A 17,843-nucleotide genomic window follows, 5' to 3' on the forward strand; every position below is an offset into this window, starting at 1 on the left:
ATGCTATCTAGATCTACAGTGCCTACTGGCTGAGGCAGTGTCAGCAGAAAGTCCCTGCCCTCCACCCCCAGCCACCTTTCCACCCAGAGGGCAGTGCTCTGGTGCTTGTCCTGGACACAGCACTCTTCGAGCACGGAGCTAACACGGCGAAGGAGGAGGGCCGGTCAGCAGGAAAGATCACCATCCTGCTGTGATCTCCGTTAGTCCAGCTGCAAGCCAGAACTCCGTCATGGGTCTTCAGCACAGAGAGCTTTAGAAGGGTCCGACCAGTCCTGAACTGGGGCCAAGAGAGCTTCCTTTCCCACAAGAATGGAAAAAAGATCTGCTTACTTATGAAATGGACTCTCTGGGTCACCTCTGGATCCAAAGCCAAGAACCTGGGCTTTGTATTTCTGAAGAAAAGAACTACAATAGAAAGAGCAGCAGGGAAGTCACAGCCATGTTGGCCAACTCACTACGGGGGCCATGATTTGGACAAGGGGCCTGGAGCATAGGCTGGGATCTGGACCCGACAGGTCCTTGTAATCAATCTTCCGGCCTTGGGCACATCAGAGGGCCTCCCGACCTCACCATCTCCCACATAAAGGTAATAGTGCCACACACCCAGTAAAGCTAACACCCCTACACACATTATCATTCCAGAACCATACAAAGCTGGTTTGACTATGTCTGTCTGCCTGTGCAAGCTGAAAAAAGTCCAAAAGAGAGCTACAATGAAGAGTTAAGATTTCTACAACATCTCTTCTGAAACATTAAGGGATTTGCTTGATTCAGCCTGAAGAAGAGAGGTTTCATAAGTGTCTTCAAACATATGAAGGCTTTTATGAGGGGGCTGGTGAGAGTATGGGAACCACATGTTCTCAGTCTGCTCTGAGCAGAGACGGGCGAGCCAGGTTCTGACAAGAAGTTTCTCCTCTTCACCTCCCAACCCTTCCAAATGAGAACGCAGACCAGTGGCTCAGAGCTCCTGGAGAATGCACTTCTGGAAATTTCCTCCTTGAGGGACAAGTAGAGAGAGACAAAGGGCAGCATGGCGGAAAGTTCTGCAGCAGGCAGAAAGCAATCTCGTGGCCCACCCCCACAGCTCTTCAACATCCTGCACCAGATCCCCTGTTCTCAAGACTGAACACTGCTGGTCTAAAACCCACAATCAGAAATGCTCCGAAATCTGAACTTTCTCAATGCTAACCTCATGCCACAAGTGAAAAACTACACATCTGCCCTCCTGTGAGGGAGCCCAGGTGCACTAAAAAGGTGCAAAGTTACTTTCAGGCTAGGTCTAGAAAGTGTATAAGAAACACCAATGCATTTCATGGTTACACTTGAGTCCCATCCCCAGGGTATCTTATTATATATATGAAAATATTCCAGGCCGGTGCCTCGGCTCAATAGGCTAATCCTCCACCTGTGGCACTGGCACACCGGGTTATAGTCCCGGTCGGGGCGCCGGATTCTGTCCCAGTTGCTCCTCTTCCTGTCCAGCTCTCTGCTGTGGCCCAGGAGTGCAGTGGAGGATGGCCCAAGTCCTTGGGCCCTGCACCCGCATGGGAGACCAGGAGAAGAACCTAGCACCTGGTTCCTGGCTTCGGATCAGCGTGGTGCACCGGCAGCAGCGGCCATTGTGGGGTGAACCAATGGAAAAGGAAGACCTTTCTCTCTGTCTCTCTCTCTCACTGTCCACTCTGCCTGTCAAAAAAAAAAAAAAAAAAAAAAAAAGAAAGAAAGAAAGAAAAAGAAAAAAGAAAAAAAAATAAAGAAAGAAAATATTCCAAAATCTGAACAAAGAATTCCCAAGCACTTCTTGTCCCAAGCATGTTGGGATTCCCAATCTTGTGCTTACAAGATGCTTCTTTGTTATCGTGTCTAGTTCTTGAGTCTTGTGAGTGGGCCACATCCCAGAATCAGAAACCTGCCCACAAACTGCCTCCCTGTGTACTCTGCCCGCTGCTCCAAGGGGACACGGGGCACTGAGTAGAGCTACGACCACCTCCCGGCCCTCGGGTCTTTGAGCAGCTCCTACATGCGAAGGCACTGTTCTTACAGCAGGGTTAGCACAGTCCCGTCATAAGTGCTGTGATCCTATCTACAAATGTGATAGAATCTATGAAGCACCACAGCCAGAATTCAAACCCAGGTCTGATGGGCTCCCGGGGCGCATGCTCCTTCCCCTCTCTCTGCCATCAGTCCAGGAGGAGAGTAAACACTTTGTATTGCAAGTGAGACGAGTATCGATCCTGCTCCCTGCTCCCTATCTTCCGCTTCCATGATACACAATCCCTCCGAAACTCAACCGCACTGTTTGTGAAGTCTGTGTTGCAAAACTCATGCAAATTATCTTGTAGCCTTTGTGTTTTATTGTGATACAAGCATCCCAGTGAGACCCAGTTCTTGCTATTTCCATCGTGAGTTTAAACTCCCAAGAACTCTCTGGATGAGCACTACACCTGGATGGAAGGTAGGGGAGCAGGGCCTGGAGCTCCCCCGGTCAGGCCCTCACCCTTCCTCACTGGGACACCTGTGGCTTATGGTACATTGGTAAATTGTTACAAAGAATAAGAAATAACGTATAAATTATGTCACAGCAAAGGAAGAAATAGTAACAAATGGATATAGCAGGAAACAATCAGTTGCACACTTGAGAATTACTAGTGTTGCTTCTGTTACCTGGGTTAACTATGTTCTAAGTACACAGTAAGCCTGCAGAACCATGTTTTGCTTATCAGGAACAATTGTGACTACTCTGTATGATAGAAGCAAAACACTATGCCCCTGGGATCGGAGGTTTACACAAGAACACTTGCAGTAGATTCGCTCCTTGGGATAAAGTAGCTCATAACTGCACCACACCTGTCAAAGAGTTCATTGCTTTCAACTTCTACTTACTGTAGATATTAGCCAGCACTCAGCTGTGAGCTCCGCCAGATGTCTATGCAAATTATACCCAAAGATCAAATCTCATGACCGGAAATGACCTTAACTGTCATCCAGCCTGACCCCTTACATCTCGGATTAGGTTGCCTGGTTTAGCTAAAGCACACACCAGTCAAATCCCATTATGGTGACCTGCACAGGACATGCAAGCAGTGGAATTTTATTAGACAGCTAGAAATCACATTAGCTCCTGCTTTAGCCCAGGCTTGCTAACTGTATGTTAGCAAGAAAAAGAATCCGTTGGCACATCCTAGAAGAAGAGGGTGTATTCACACCATCTCACCCCCACACCGTTCCCTGAGCTCCTCGCAATTTGCATGTGTTGTAGTTTGTGCAATTTCCATGAATATATTTTTTCCATTGATGAAGCTGGAGCATTCGACATAGACGAACTGAAGAGATGCTTGATGGCAGGAAAGGAGAGGGGTGAAACTCCAGCTACGCCTCACTTCAACTCTCTTGCCACCTTTCATGGAACTGAGAGTCGGCTGCATGCACTCAGGAAAGGGGTCTTCAGCAAGGACCTGTGAACGCCCACAGTGTGTAAGTCCAACAGGGTGGCCGTGGCCGTGACTGTGCCCGTGGCCACACTGTTTCACCCCAGGCCCTTTCTGCACTGGCCAAGTGATGGGGGTGGGGTTTCCCACCCTCTACGTCATCTCTTCACCTCCCAATCTTTCCAAAACCAAAACCACCTCTGAGCCAGAAGCCCTCACAGGGCCAGGCACAGAACTGTGAGAACAGGTATGTCCCATGCAGAGGGAATACAGGATCAACTTCAAGAAGGGGCTACTCAGAGTCCTCCCCACCAGCCAGAGAAAGGCTCTCCAGTCCAGGAACAGCAAGAAACGCAGAGTGGAAAGACGCCTTCCTTCCTTCAGAGCAACACATGCTAGCACTTACGGCTTCTGGCATATGTCAGCATTTCTGAAGTAAACTCTATTTTCTTTAGATGAAAGAGATAAAAAGATTCAGGGTTTGGTCCAATGAAAATCGCTTTGGCTATTCACATGCAATAAGCCACAGCAGCAAGAAGAAAAAAAAATCAATTGCTCCTGATTTATGCATTCATTCATTCACTGTCCATCTCCTTTTCCTCTAAGGTAAAAAGGGGTGCCTTCTATAATTTTGCAAGTCATTAATCTTTTCAAAGCAAAAGAGAATGATCTGAGCCTGTCGCTTGTTGCCCAGCATCTTGGCACAGGAAATACATATTTAATTAATTATCCCATTGCAAAGAGTATGGAAGGAAAAGGGGAGGGCCTGATTTTGCCTATCAACTGTTGCACCAGTGTCCACAATCAGGAGCCCACGTAAAACCCGAACGAAGCATGCTCCATTTGAAACACATGTGGTGCAAAAAGCATCTATGAGGCTACACCTTTCCAGTTGCTTTATTTCTTAATCTAAGTGGTGGGTACACTGGAGTTCCTTTTATTTTTCTTTAGGCCCTTTTGTAGGTCTCAAACATTTCATACCAAATATTGTTTAAATCCTCAAGTCTCCTACAAGAGGTTCTATTCTGGGCTGTTCGGAGCTGAGAGCAGAGAAGTGAAGTTGGAAATGCCAAAATGGAATTGCAATCCAGAGCAGAAAAATGTAAGCAACCAATTCTGGAAGGTTGCTTCAAGTTTTAACCCTGTGCCCAAGCACAGGAATCTGTTACAAGGGAGCTGCACCGTATTATGAGCCCCATAGGCACAATTATTGAATTCTTCCAAACACCTGTTGAGAACAGGTGATCAATTAGCTCAATAAAAATAATCAGGCACCACACTCAAGTGCATAATTTGACTGGCCCTTTTGAATTTGCTTCCATAATCTCTTCTCCTATTCTTCAACAAGAGACTCTGCATGGGGCTATAATTCTGTGCATGTGACCCCCAGTGTTCTAGGGAGATTTTATAAAAGATTCCAGTTTTCCAGCCAGGAGAGCTGAGTGTTGCTCTTCTCTCTCTCTCAGGACACTGCCCCCAAACTCCATTTTTTCCCCTGTGCCAAGAGAAACCAGCTGTGGTCTCCTAAACTCTCTGCCATGCCATTAAAGCCAACTGTTGTGCCTCCTTGGGGGGGGGGGGGGCAGAGAGAAGAGGCAGATGGTCCCTATAACTACATTTCAGCCCTGATTCCCGACTTTCTCCAGAGCTTCCACCAGCCACCATCACGTCAGTCCTGTTTGGACAAGATTTTATTTTCTAGTTTCCTTCCCGACTGCTCAGCCCTCACCACCCAAAAACCCTTGAAAGGTATTAAGTGAGCAAAGAAAGGATCGAAAGACGATGGTGTGCGAGAAGGCAAATCCAAGTATGGGAGGCGACCTTCTGCCATCTCGTCAGCCGGTGGGGAGCAGACGTTCCCCCCCCTCCCAGCGTTTCCCCTTGAGAGCAGAGCTCGTGCCGAATACAGGGCGCTAAGGGAGGCGGCACTTCTACACCAGCTCCACAGAAACAAGGCTCTGACGCTGACATCTTGCTGTGTCACTTCTGAGCACCGTTACACCAACTGGTTTGGCTTCCTTCCCGTAGTGCATCCCCCTCCCCCATCCCCACCCCCAAACACACCCACGAGCCCCCCCTCCCGCCACCGGGAGAGGATGCCACTGTGCCGAAGTGTGCCATGCACACAGCATGCCAAAACGCCTTGTTGTACTGGCCTCGCTAAGTCACTCAAAAATCTTCCCTCTGCTCCACCGAAATTAACAGATGGCTGGTCCCTTTTGGTACACAGGCATATGCATCTTCAAAATAACCTCTTCCTCTAAGGCACGCCAATTAATTAAATGTCACTGTAAATACGTCCCAGGCAAAGAGAGAAGGAAGAGACCTGGAAGACACAGGGTCACCAGAAGATAACAAAGAAGAAGAGGTCACGCTCTCCTACCTTCACCCGACGATCCTGAAAGATCGATGATCACATACACTTTTCCTTCTGGCTCCAGGTCAATCTGCAATCGAGAAAATGACAGCGACTCTGTTAGTGCATCGTGCGGCCAACCAGAAAGGCCCAGATTTCTACCCCTGACTGCTAAAATCGAGAGACAGCGCCACGCAATCCTGCAACCTAGAAGAGTGTGGAGTGCTGGCTGATTCGGGAATGGAGGGGCAGGAAAGCTGCCGGAGGCTGCCTCCTGTGCTCCCGCTGCAGCACTGGGAGGTCGGAGGCAGCGCAGCCCATGTTCTCAGCTGGGAGCTCTGTTCCACAGGGCACACTTGACAAACCTCTAAAGGTATATTTGATTGTTACGACTGGAGAGAGAATGCTGCTACTGGCATCTAATGGGTGGAGGACAAGGACATGGCTAAGCCACAGCTAAGCACAGCTCCCATAACAAAAATCGCCCAGCCCAAGATGTCAATGGTGTCACATTTTTAAAAACTCTTGTGTGGTCCAGACCCAGCTTGGGACACCCACATCCCATACAGAAGTGCTTGGGTGCCAGTCCCAGCTCTGCTCCCTGTTCCATCTTCCCGCCGATGCACACCCTGGGAGGCAGCAAGTGATGGAGGCCCAAGTACTTGGGTCCCTGCTGTCCATGTGGGAAGCCTGGACTGAATTCCCAGCTCCTAGGTTTGGCTGTTGCATGCATTTGGAGAGTGAACCAGCAGATCGAAGATCCGTTCATCTATATCTGTATCTCCCTGCCTTTCAAATTAAAGGAAAATTAAACAATAAGGAAATAAAACCCCTGTATGATCCCATTTTACAGACAGGAAAACTGTGCTTGAAGCTCAGCACCAAGATATCTTAAAGAAACACATGTGTTTTATCCTATACAAACTGCTCCCCGGGGAAACCAGAGAAGCATGAAACAGCACCCTTGCCCTTGAGGTGTTTACAGTCTCACTGGGGTGTGAAAGAGAACCATGCTGAACCCAGATTAATGACGGGGACAGAGAACAGCGGACGAGACACCTTCTGAGCCTGACACGGTGCACAAGAGCAGTCCAGGAAGTCCTTTCAGGGCTAAAAAAGGGAAGCCATTCAAGGTGCAAGAAGCAACATAAGCAAAGCGGGAAACATGTGGTGCTCACCACGCTCACGCTGTCCGCTGGCTGCACCGGTGTTCTGCAAACCTGGATTCTATCAGGTTGTGAAGGGGAGTCAATACCGCTAACTGCTTCCCATTGACTATCTCCTTCCACCCTGATTCCTCCCGCCCCACTGGAAGTCCAGCTGATGATTCTGATTCTGCAGAACCAGGCTGATGAAAGCCTGGGGTGGGGGCAAAGTCGAAAACCTGGGCGTCTTGGCAGGAAGGCGTCTCTGCAAGATCTGACGCCATGTCCTCTGTGACGGAGACCCTGGGTCACCACGTCTGCCTGCTGCTTTTCCCTGGCTCCGAAATCCAGCTGTGTATGCACAGTGTTCTTGCTCTCATAAGCACCAGACTCTTTCCCCAGCAAACTGTGAGTGTCTTAAAGACAGGAACCACCATCCTTTCTTTTTCCTTTTCCCTCGTTCCCAGCAAAGAACAGACACACATTGAGCAAATAATTCTTGGGAAGAGTCAGTCTGGTGGTCACAGCCTCCGCCAAGGTCAAGGTTAGTTATGGCCTCCTCTCTGAAGCCCTGCCAGACACGCCCCATCAGATTACCCCCTGCTCCCCAGGATTCCAGAGAACAGCAGACACCTCCTGGCCCTGGCTCCTGCTCAACTGCCGCATATTGTCCATGTCTCTGTCTCTCTCTCCCACTACACAATCTCAACTCCTCAGCTCACTCTTTGTTAGGAGACACCAGCACAGATTTCTGGAGGTGGGAAAAGCCTCTATGTTCAGAACTTCCAGGGCCTATTTTGGTATCAGTCACCCCACCACGGAAGCACCAAGAAGACTGGCAGGCATGGGATCCACGCTAAAATGGCACTCCAACCAGCGGAGAGGGGCCGATGAGGGGGTGCCACCATGAGTACCACATGCTCCTCGGGAGGCAAAGACTCATCAGGGGAAGGAGGTGCTCCAGTACCCCCCAACACACGGCCCAGCTTCCAGAGCCACTAATGAGCGTCCCTTCATTTCCAGATTCAGCCTTGGAAGCTTGAGCCCTTAAGCCTTCTCTGAAATCCTCCCCTTCTCCAACAAGGCATCTGCAGTGCCTTCCCGGGAAGGCCACGGAGCAAGCTCAGGTTCTCCACCAGGACAGGGGAGAAGGGGTGCGGTGAACAGACCTGTACTGCTCCACCAGGAACCCCAGGGGACTGCTCCCTCCACGTCAGGAAAACAGATGGGAGCCGAGAAACAACCTGGCGACTCCAAGAGATGACTTTTCTCATTCCTTCTGCCCTGAGAGTCCATGATTTTAGGTTTCTGGGTCAAGAAAATGTTCTCCAGAGCTCTCCCCACTGGGACTGACCCCCACCACAAGTCTGACCCAGCCCTGCAAGGAATTAAAAGCAGGAAAACCAACAGTTGGCTCTATTGAATGGAGCCAAACCAGAATTCTGTCCCTGCCAAAGTTCAAAAATATCAGGGCCCCCCTTGCCCCAAAGCATGGAATTTAAATAACGTATGCCTTTTAGAGATTAGATCATCCCTACGAAACCCCGCTGGCAAAACGAAACGCTTCCTCAGAGTCAAAGATTTCCCACGACTGGGGACTCCGCTGGCCAAGTACAATGCTATCTGCGAGAAGCAGAGGAAGACCGCAGAGGAATGAGACGGGCAGGGCAGTGCGAGCTCGGGGCAGGGAGGACAGGTCATGGCCGATAACAAGTATTAGGATATTAACATTCAAGATAGCAATCAGAAACCATTTGAGCACCCACTGCCGCCTCAGAGCTGGTGAACTGCATTTCCCAGAGAAACACAGCAATTAAGCTGTTCAGCACGCCCAAAGCCACAAAGAGCTTTGCAGCCTGCCTGGGCAGGTCGCTGTGCAGCTCTGGCTGAGCCCCTGACAGCCAAGAGAGGAGTTTCTGTGACTCCAGGGAGGGTGATGGGTATCCAGTGTCAAGGGGTCACCGTTTCTAAAAGGTGCTGGGGGAGGGGGCGGGCAGTATGCAGCAACTTCAGGGCCCAATTCGTGGAGTCCCAAATGCTGAGCATGATCCCATGGCCTGGATGATGAAGCAGTGTGGGTGCCCGGCCCTACACAACCCTGCAAGCTGTCAGCATCAGCACCAGGCAGCTGGCACGCCGTGAAGAAGGGCAGGCCTGCCTGCCACCTGCCTCTGGCCACTGCCAAGGTTAGTGCTGTACCCCTGCCCCTGCGCTCCGGGGCTGCCCAGTTGTCCCAGGTGCAACCCAGTTCCTCAGATCTGCTTGGCCCCCGTGCCCTGACTCAGCAGTCTTCCTGGGTCCTCTCTCTGTGTTCGCTGACTGTGAGTCTCTTTCTAGCTAAGGTGCCTTTGGCAACTGAAGAGCGTGGACGACATCTACAGCGTCGGGTGTCAGACCTGCGCTGAGTGTTAGGTCCCTCACCTGCTGAGTTACCTCACTGTCCCCAAGCCCCAGCTTCTTCATCTGTGAAATGGGTTGCCTGGAAAACTCCCTAAGACATACATGCAAACACTTGGCACTTAGCAGATACTAAGTACGTGTGAACTTACTCGCTACGTGGCCTGAAACTGGCAACTCTCCTCCCTGAGCTCGGACTGCCTGTCAGGGAAATGGAACTTCTCACAGTTCCGGAGCCATTCCGGCTGGTGTGAGGTTACATGGGTAACTGCTGCCAAGTGCTTAGCATGGTGCCCAGCACAGAGGAGTTACTGTTGATGCTGTTTTTTCAAAATCCAAGTCGCCAGTCTCCTGCTTCTTAGTCCAGCGTTCTTCCTCCCAGAACAAACCTCCCCCAAACAACAAAGGCATTTTCTTACCCTGATTGATAATAACTGGTATCATATGTTGTTCCAGCAGACCTGAAGACTTTATAGTGTTGAGGATATCAACTAAAGAACTAAGGGGGCAGAATTTGGCCCAGCAGGTCAGATGCCCATGTCCCCTGTCAGAGAGCCTGGGTTCAATACCCACCTCCAGCTCCTGACTCCAGTTTCCTGCTGATGCACACCCTAGGAGGCAGTGGGGATGGCCCAAGTGACTGGGTTCCTGCCACCCACATGGGAGATCTGGGCTGAGTTCCTGGCTCCCAGTTTTGGACCTGGCCCAACCCTGGCCACTGCCGGTATTTGAAGAGGGAACCAACAGATGGAATCCATCTCTTTCCCTCTCTGCCTCTCACATAAATAAATGAAATTTTAAAATAAATAGCTAAAGGCAAGAGTACTGTCCCCAACCTGGGAGATACCCAGGGGTAAGGAAGGCTACACTGCTAGATGTCAGAAGCCCTGAGGCGCTCACAAGAGAACGAACGGGAGAGAACTGCAGATTTTCTGAGCACCTACTGTGCCTGAGACACCGTTTTGGATGCCTTACACCTGCATTTAATATCCCTACATTCCAGATTTAAAAATAAAAAAAGGAAATGCAGGGTGCAGGGAGTTTTCACCAGGGGTGCCCCACCCAGGTCTGCCAGGCGTGCACAGGAGAGATGGCCCTGACTCAGCCCCCAGATCCTCCGGGCCACGCATGTTCCCTGACAGCCCTGTCCAAGGTGCCTGCTCCTTCCTCCCCTGCATCTCCAGCCTGGAGACAGCCCCGTCTCACTGCCCTTGGCAGGCACGATCAACTCCCCCGAGTGAGACCCTTCCAAGGCAGAGTGATGCCTCAAACACCGCCACGCTCCACCCAGTCCCAGCAGAAGGTCTCGGCACGCACAAGAGCTCCGCTCATCTGAATTAAGCACAAAGCAGCGGGGAAAGAGCCCACCCTGGAAAAGCCCCTGCAAAAGCAACACTGAGAAACAAAACGACCCCCAGTGGGGAGGACATGTTCTGGGTGGTGCCCAACCATTCCCAAAGCCCTTCCCATGTGTTACGTCACTTGTTCTTCACAAGTAAGCCATTCTGTAGATGAGAGGACGGAGGGTAAGGAAGACAAGCGGCCAATGCATGGTGTGCAAGGCTGGGTACACAGCCGCACAACTGCAGGAGGCACCATTCACATCTAGGCTCTGCCACTGCATCCCCTGGAGCTGGGCAGCTGGCAGGTGCCTGACGGAGTCGAACTCACAGCCTCCAGTCTTGGCTCTCAGTCCACCTGCAAAATCAGGGAGCTTCCTGCTTCTTTGTTACTGTCGGCGCTGGGGATCCGCAGGTGTCTGCATGCCCGCCTTCTATCAGTGACTGGGTTCAAGCGAAAGCAGGTCCGCCAGTCAAAGCTTCCTCCTAACCCCAGGCTCAACTTCCACCTGAGACTGCTGGGCAAATCCTTCCTGACGACCGCCCACAAAGGTTGCACCTGGCCCACCTAAGTTTCCCTCTCCAGCTGTTCTCAGGCACAAAGGCTTGGGGAAAGGCACAAGGTAGGTAGGGAAAGGGGTCAGGGGGGAGGAGGAGGAGGAGGAGGAGGGAGAAGGAGGAGGAGGAAGAGGGGCTTGCGCCACACCTGTCCTAGATAACAGAAGGAGCAGAAGCGGAAGCCAAAGAGAGCAGATTCAGGATTCTCTCCCCAAGTAGAAGCCCTGCTGCCCAAGTCCCGCACCTGCTTCGTGGCTGGCCGTGCTCCCTGCAAGCACTCTGCGGTCCCCAAAGCCACCTGGCACGGAGGTCTCCCAAGAGTAGGGGACCCTCAGGCAGCTCATACCCCCACGGTGCAGGCATCTGGAGGGCACACTGCACGGAGGCATGGCCTTGGGCAAGGAAGGCTTCGGCAGCTGCTGGTGCGGATTTTCTAGCAGCGAATTAAGTTAAAGACTTGACTTGGGGAGGAAGTTGCTGCTTGCTCTGTTAGTAGAAGCACTGACTACTCAGGCAGAGGGTACTCACGACTTCAAACATTTTCAGGACTCCACCGTCAACTGGCCTAGGACAGCACTTCCGCTCATCAAATAAGGGGAGAGGAAGATCGCTTCTTTCTCAGACCCCTTGCCCTGCAAAGATCCGATGCAGCCTTTAGTACAAATCCCTGCAGGGCAGGGCCCTGTCTGTCCAGTGCATGGGAGGGACTTAGTACACATTTGGACGTGTCGGCTCAATGAATGCATTGCCTTATTTTAAACCACTTCAATATGTTTCTTAAAACTTGGATCTACACAATTAAATTATGGAAATGATTTTCCTGGGAAGCCATCAACCTGGACACCAATGTCCACAGCAGCTTCATTCCTCACAGTCCCAAATGAAAAGAACCCAAATGTTCAGGAGCAGGTAAATGAGTTAGTAAACCAGGCCACATCCATGGAATAAGGCTGACTCAGCAACAGAAGCAAATGGACCACTGAACCAAGCAACAACCTGGACGACACAGGAAAAGAGCACACACTGTGCAATTTCACTCATGGGATGTTCTGGAACATTCTAGAACAAGCAAAACAGAGCGTGACAAAGAGCCCACCAGCGACCTCCTGGGGATGGAGGGGGCCCGTGTATGGCAAGTAACACTGGGTGGGGTAGGGGGCTTACCTTGCGGGTAGCAGTTACAAGAATGTGTGCATTTGACAGGACCCATCAAGCCACACACTTGAAATGGAGGCACTGAATTTTATGTCAATCATACCTCAATGAAGCAGTTTTTGAAAACGGGGGAGAAAAAAACCCCAAAGTCTTCCTCTCCCATAAGGGCTCCTCCACACATCTCCTTTAAATAACACTTCAGCTTCCCACCCTTGGAGCAGCTCAAATCTCAGATTCCAGTTTTAAAAATAAAAGCACTCATTCAGAGTTTTTCAGGAGCACATCTGTCACCCAACCTAACATACACCCACCTCCCCACGTGGGCGGCACATTCACACGCCCACCCACACATGCAAACACTCACAGGCACACAGCTGAGACTCCCTCTTCCACCTTCTGTGATCAAAATACAATAACGGCAAGAAAAACACACCCCGAATGTAGGCTCGAGAATCTACGGGATTATTCAAATCTGCCTTCGCGTGTGTGGCTCTCCATTGTCTCATATCCAGAGCTAGGTCGTGAGACCAAGCGCTCTAGAACACCTTTAAATGTGTGTGTGTGTGTGTGCGTGTGTGCGTGTGTGTATTTGAAAGGCAGAATGGCGTGGGGGGACAGATTGAGAGAGAAGGAAGTGGGGGGAAGTTTAACCACCCTCTGGTTCACTGCCCCAAATGGCCACAAATGGCTGGGGTGGGGCCAGTCTGAAGCCCCAAGCCCAGAACTCTGTCCAGGTCTCCCACATGGGTGAGAGGGGCCCAAATACTTGGGCCATCTTACTCTGCTTTCCCAGGCAGATTAGCAGGGAGCCACACTGGAAGGAGAGGAACCGGGACTTGAGCTGGCACTCATATGGGATGCCAGTGTCCCAGGCGGTAGCTTACCCCACTGCGTCACAACACCAGCCCCCCACAATCTCTCAATGACTGAAACATGCATGCTTAGGCGACTGCTTTAATCAACTGTGCTACATCAGATGCAAGCCCTAAATAAGAACTAAATTCACTGATACTCACTTATCAATGGGACACACTAAGAAGGGACAAAAGCCAGGCACAATGTGTTTATTATACTATGCTGCCATGTGAATAAAATAGGTGAGTGTGTGTCGCTCCCCATCTTCGTGGAGGAACGACACAGGACCCTGCGCTGTTCTTTTGTCTGCTCGGCCCTCCCCGGGTTTGCTGCTGGTTCTTCCCGGGTTGGCTACCGACCCTTCCACCTCCGTGGAAGGGCGGTTCCCCCTGCCACATTCCCCACTTCCGCGGGGGAGCGGCACACCGACGGCCGGCCGGCTCTCTCGGGGGCTGCACAGGTGTTCCCCTTAGATGTTCCTGGTGCATGTTGTCTCTCTCCTCCTTTATAGTCCTCTTCCACCAATCCCAACTCTGCTACCCACACGCCGAGTACGCTGCTCTCCTCCAATCAGGAGCAGGTCCTACAGTTTGTTGGTTGAACTGGAGGCAGCTGCGTAGAAGCTGTTTTCTCCTCTCCCAGCGCCATATTGTGGGAGAGCAGATGCATAGAATAAGTCTTAATTCCAGTAACTTAGTCTAGTCCGAGTTGCTCCCCACAAGTGTGCACTCACTTACACACACACACACACACACACACACACACTTGCTCTGCACAAGTTATCTCCAGAAGGAGTCTTAACAGGAAATGGGGCCTGGCTCAGGGGAGGGACACTCCAGGAAGAGGGGATCAGAACCCAGGAGAGAGGACTGATTCCCGCCCCCATCCTAAGCCCTGGGGAACCACTGGAGTGGGATAGCTATGTTCTGAGCTAACTTGTAACAAAATGCAAGTCAATATCCTTTTTTAAAAAAAAATTAAAAGTCCCCCACAGTGCAGCTGGCTTCTGTCCCCAGATACACCTTCAGGAAGGCGCCTGCACTCCAGCTGGCATGTCGCTGTTTTCCTGTCACCCAGAACCAACAGACAGGCAGCCACCATCTCCTTGTAGTGCTGCTATTGACTGGACTGGAGGCCTACACTACAGGTCCTCACTCTCAACAGGCCACCCATGGAGCCAGCTCCACAATGCACCTGCTGCCTCTTCTCAACAGGCTCAGAAATGGCCCCAGGGAGCCGACAGTGCCCCAAAACAAGCAGCTCGGGGTATCCACACAGGCTCTCCCAAGCCAAAAGAACACCCAAGGGTGCCAAACCCAATACCGAGAGTACGTCATGGCTTTTTTATCTGGTGACATTTTCACTGTTACCCACTCCTTCTCTTTCAAGAAGAGAGACTTTTCCTCCATAATAATAATCATAGTTCCAACAAACACTCTTGATTGCTCACTCTACATGTGTTATGTATATGAGGGAGGCAAATCATTCTTAACAGTTTCATGGGTGATAAAACTGAGGCTTAGAGACTGAAATGACCTGCTCACATTCTCTCAACGTGAAGAAACGGAGAGTGGATTAGAGCAGGACTCTCCAACTCCACACCCAATGCTCCCAACCACAGTCCTAGACCTGGCACACTGCCCAGCACACAGCGTGTGTGCTGTGTTCTGTGGAGAGAACACGTGTGAGTGGCTCGTGGAGCCCACACTGAATGCATACGAAGACGGAGCTGTTTCTTGGACACAAGTCAAGCCCTCCTCCCCCTCTGTCCTGGAGCCCACAGTTGAAGGCACATGGAGCCCTCAGCAAAACAGCTGGAAGACTCCATGATCAAATACCAACGTGATGCCGAGAAAGCGTGCCCCCTGGGGACCACCCTCCTCCTGTGACATTCTATGTATCCAGTGTTATTTGCCATTACTTCTCATTGTATAGTTGGAGCCACGTCCTGTCAAAAAAAGGATGCCTTTATAAAAATTATAGGAGCCTGAAATTTAAGAGTAGGGAGCATCCTAGAAACACTAAACCATGGTAAGATCTTTTTCTCTTTTCTTTTGCCTAAGAAATTGGTCAGAGTTTCCCTCTATGTTGTTTGCTTATTAAAATGCAACCAGAATGACTGTGATGAGTTCTGTTTAAGGAAATCAAAACTGCATGTCTTCTTCTTTTTTCTTTTTCTTTTTTTTTTTTTTTTTTGACAGGCAGAGTGGACAGTGAGAGAGAGAGACAGAGAGAAAGAGAGAAAGGTCTTCCTTTTGCCGTTGGTTCACCCTCCAATGGCCGCCGTGGCTGACGCACCGCGCTGATCCGAAGGCAGGAGCCAGGTGCTTATCCTGGTCTCCCATGGGGTGCAGGGCCCAAGGACTTGGGCCATCCTCCACTGCACTCCCTGGCCACAGCAGAGAGAGTTGGCCTGGAAGAGGGACAACCGGGACAGAATCCGGCGCCCCGACTGGGACTAGAACCCGGTGTGCCGGCGCCGCTAGGCGGAGGATTAGCCTAGTGAGCCGCGGCGCCGGCTTGCATGTCTTCTTGTAATAAGAAGTGCCAAGCCTGTTGCACCACCACTCCCCCGAGGGAACCAACTTTAATAACTGGTACTTGGGTTCTTCTGGTGGTCATCGCCAAACTCCTAAGTCAAATGTCTGTACCTTGGGACCTGCATTGTAGCGCAGTGGATCAAGCTGCCCAGTTTGAATCCCATCTGCTGCACTTCTGATCCGGCTCCCTGTTAATGCACCTTGGAAAAGCAGTGGAGGATGGCCCACGTATTTGGACCTTTACCACTGATGTGGAAGAACAGGATGGAGCTCCAGGTTCCTGGCTTCAGCCTGGTCCAGCCCCAGCTGTTGTGGCTGTGAACAAGCAGATGGAAGACAGTCATATTCTCTCTCTCTCTCACTCGCTCTCTCTCCTATCTCTATCTCTATCTCTATCTCTATCTCTATCTCTATCTCTATCTCTATCTCTATCTCTATCTCTATCTCTCTCTGCCCCTACCTTCTGCCTTTCAAAAATCAATACAGAAATCTCTAAAGATATACCTCGATTTCCTGGTTTCTTATTTAGACATCTGTCTTGCCTGGCACTGTGACAGGTGAGGATTTAGTTCACTCATAACTTCATTCCTCTGCACAAAATAATTCTACATCACAATTTCCAGTTCTTTCTCCATTCTTTTGTATAACTGCAACAACAACAACAAAAGCCATCTAAAATGTCCATTTCCCATTCCATCAACTGCAGGCAAGGCCCTTTGACCTCCACGGTGCAACTAGAAGACAAGGGCAGTGCCGGCACTTCCCCATCCTCCGCCCACTCCCAGCACCTGGGGCACTGCGTCTGTGAACAACCTTGACCCCTGTCTCCAGCCAAAGGTAAGTTCCATGTTTGGTGATATTCATTGGTCCCAAAAACTGAAAAACTAATAGCATGTACTTATGATGACTTTGTGGGATAAGTGTTTTTTGTAGTGGTTAAGACACTGCTTGAGGCCGGCGCCACGGCTCACTAGGCTAATCCTCCGCCTTGTGGCGCCGGCACACTGGGTTCTAGTCCCGGTCGGGGTGCCGGATTCTGTCCCGGTTGCCCCTCTTCCAGGCCAGCTCTCTGCTGTGGCCAGGGAGTGCAGTGGAGGATGGCCCAGGTGCTTGGGCCCTGCACCCCATGGGAGACCAGGAGAAGCACCTGGCTCCTGCCTTCGGATCAGCACAGTGCGCCGGCCACAGTGCGCCGGCTGTGGTGGCCATTGGAGGGTGAACCAATGGCAAAGAAGGATCTTTCTCTCTGTCTCTCTCTCACTGTCCACTCTGCCTGTCAGAAAAAAAAAAAAAAAAAGACACTGCTTGAAACGCCCACTTCCTCTATCAAAGTGCATGGGTTTGAGTCCTGGCTCAGCTCCCTAATTCCAGCTTCCTACTAATGCATACCCTGGAAGGCAGCGGGTGATGACTCAAATACTTGGGTCCCTGCCACCCAAAGATTCTTAGTGCCGATGAAGTCTAAATTGGCACAAATTTGTAAAGAGGGGATCGGCATTATATAACAAAAATCCTTTGCCCTCAAAATTCCACTCTGGGAATTTATCCCAAATCGCACACATGCAGAAAAATTTAACTACACAGATGACCACTGTAGCATTTTTTTTTTAAGATCAGTAAAATCAGAAGCTGGTTGTTCAATAATAGCAAACTCTTTTAATAAATCATTGCATATTCAAACCATTAGATATCATGCCATTGTGGGAAAAAACCTTATAGAATTATATTAGTAACATGGAAAATATTCACTACACGGTATTAAGTGGAAAAATGAGATTAAGAAGGAATAACTACTCTGCCATTCAACTTCGCAAAAGTAAAATGTGCTTGAGCTAGGTGCATACACAGAGGGGAGAAGGTGTCTATGGGAGAGTGGAATATTGTGTTCTCTCCTTTGTTTCACAGATTTATAGTTTCTAAACTTTCTGCCTTTTTTCTACTTTCCACTACAACTCTTGTGTGAAAAACAGACAAATCCGGTGTTGCTTTAGGAACACTGCATAGCTCAATGCCCTCGTGTTCACAGGTAAGGAAACTGAGGCAATGATGAGGCTAAGCAAGCCACGCAG

General features: G+C 50.4%; 1 protein-coding gene across 4 annotated transcripts in view; it reads right to left on the reverse strand.

The window, feature by feature from the left end:
- Positions 1-17,843, reverse strand: part of PRKCE (protein kinase C epsilon) — a 505,242-nt gene that overhangs the window by 320,473 nt on the left and 166,926 nt on the right. For 2 of the 4 annotated variants that reach the window (NM_001082274.1, XM_051828578.3), the window contains 1 exon segment: positions 5,812-5,875. In NM_001082274.1, the coding sequence (NP_001075743.1) occupies positions 5,812-5,875 (64 nt within the window). 4 annotated transcript variants of the gene reach the window in all.

This window comes from Oryctolagus cuniculus, chromosome 2 (assembly GCF_051225735.1).
Source record: "Oryctolagus cuniculus isolate XC-2025 breed Fujian yellow rabbit chromosome 2, ASM5122573v1, whole genome shotgun sequence".
NCBI classification, from domain to species: domain Eukaryota; kingdom Metazoa; phylum Chordata; class Mammalia; order Lagomorpha; family Leporidae; genus Oryctolagus; species Oryctolagus cuniculus.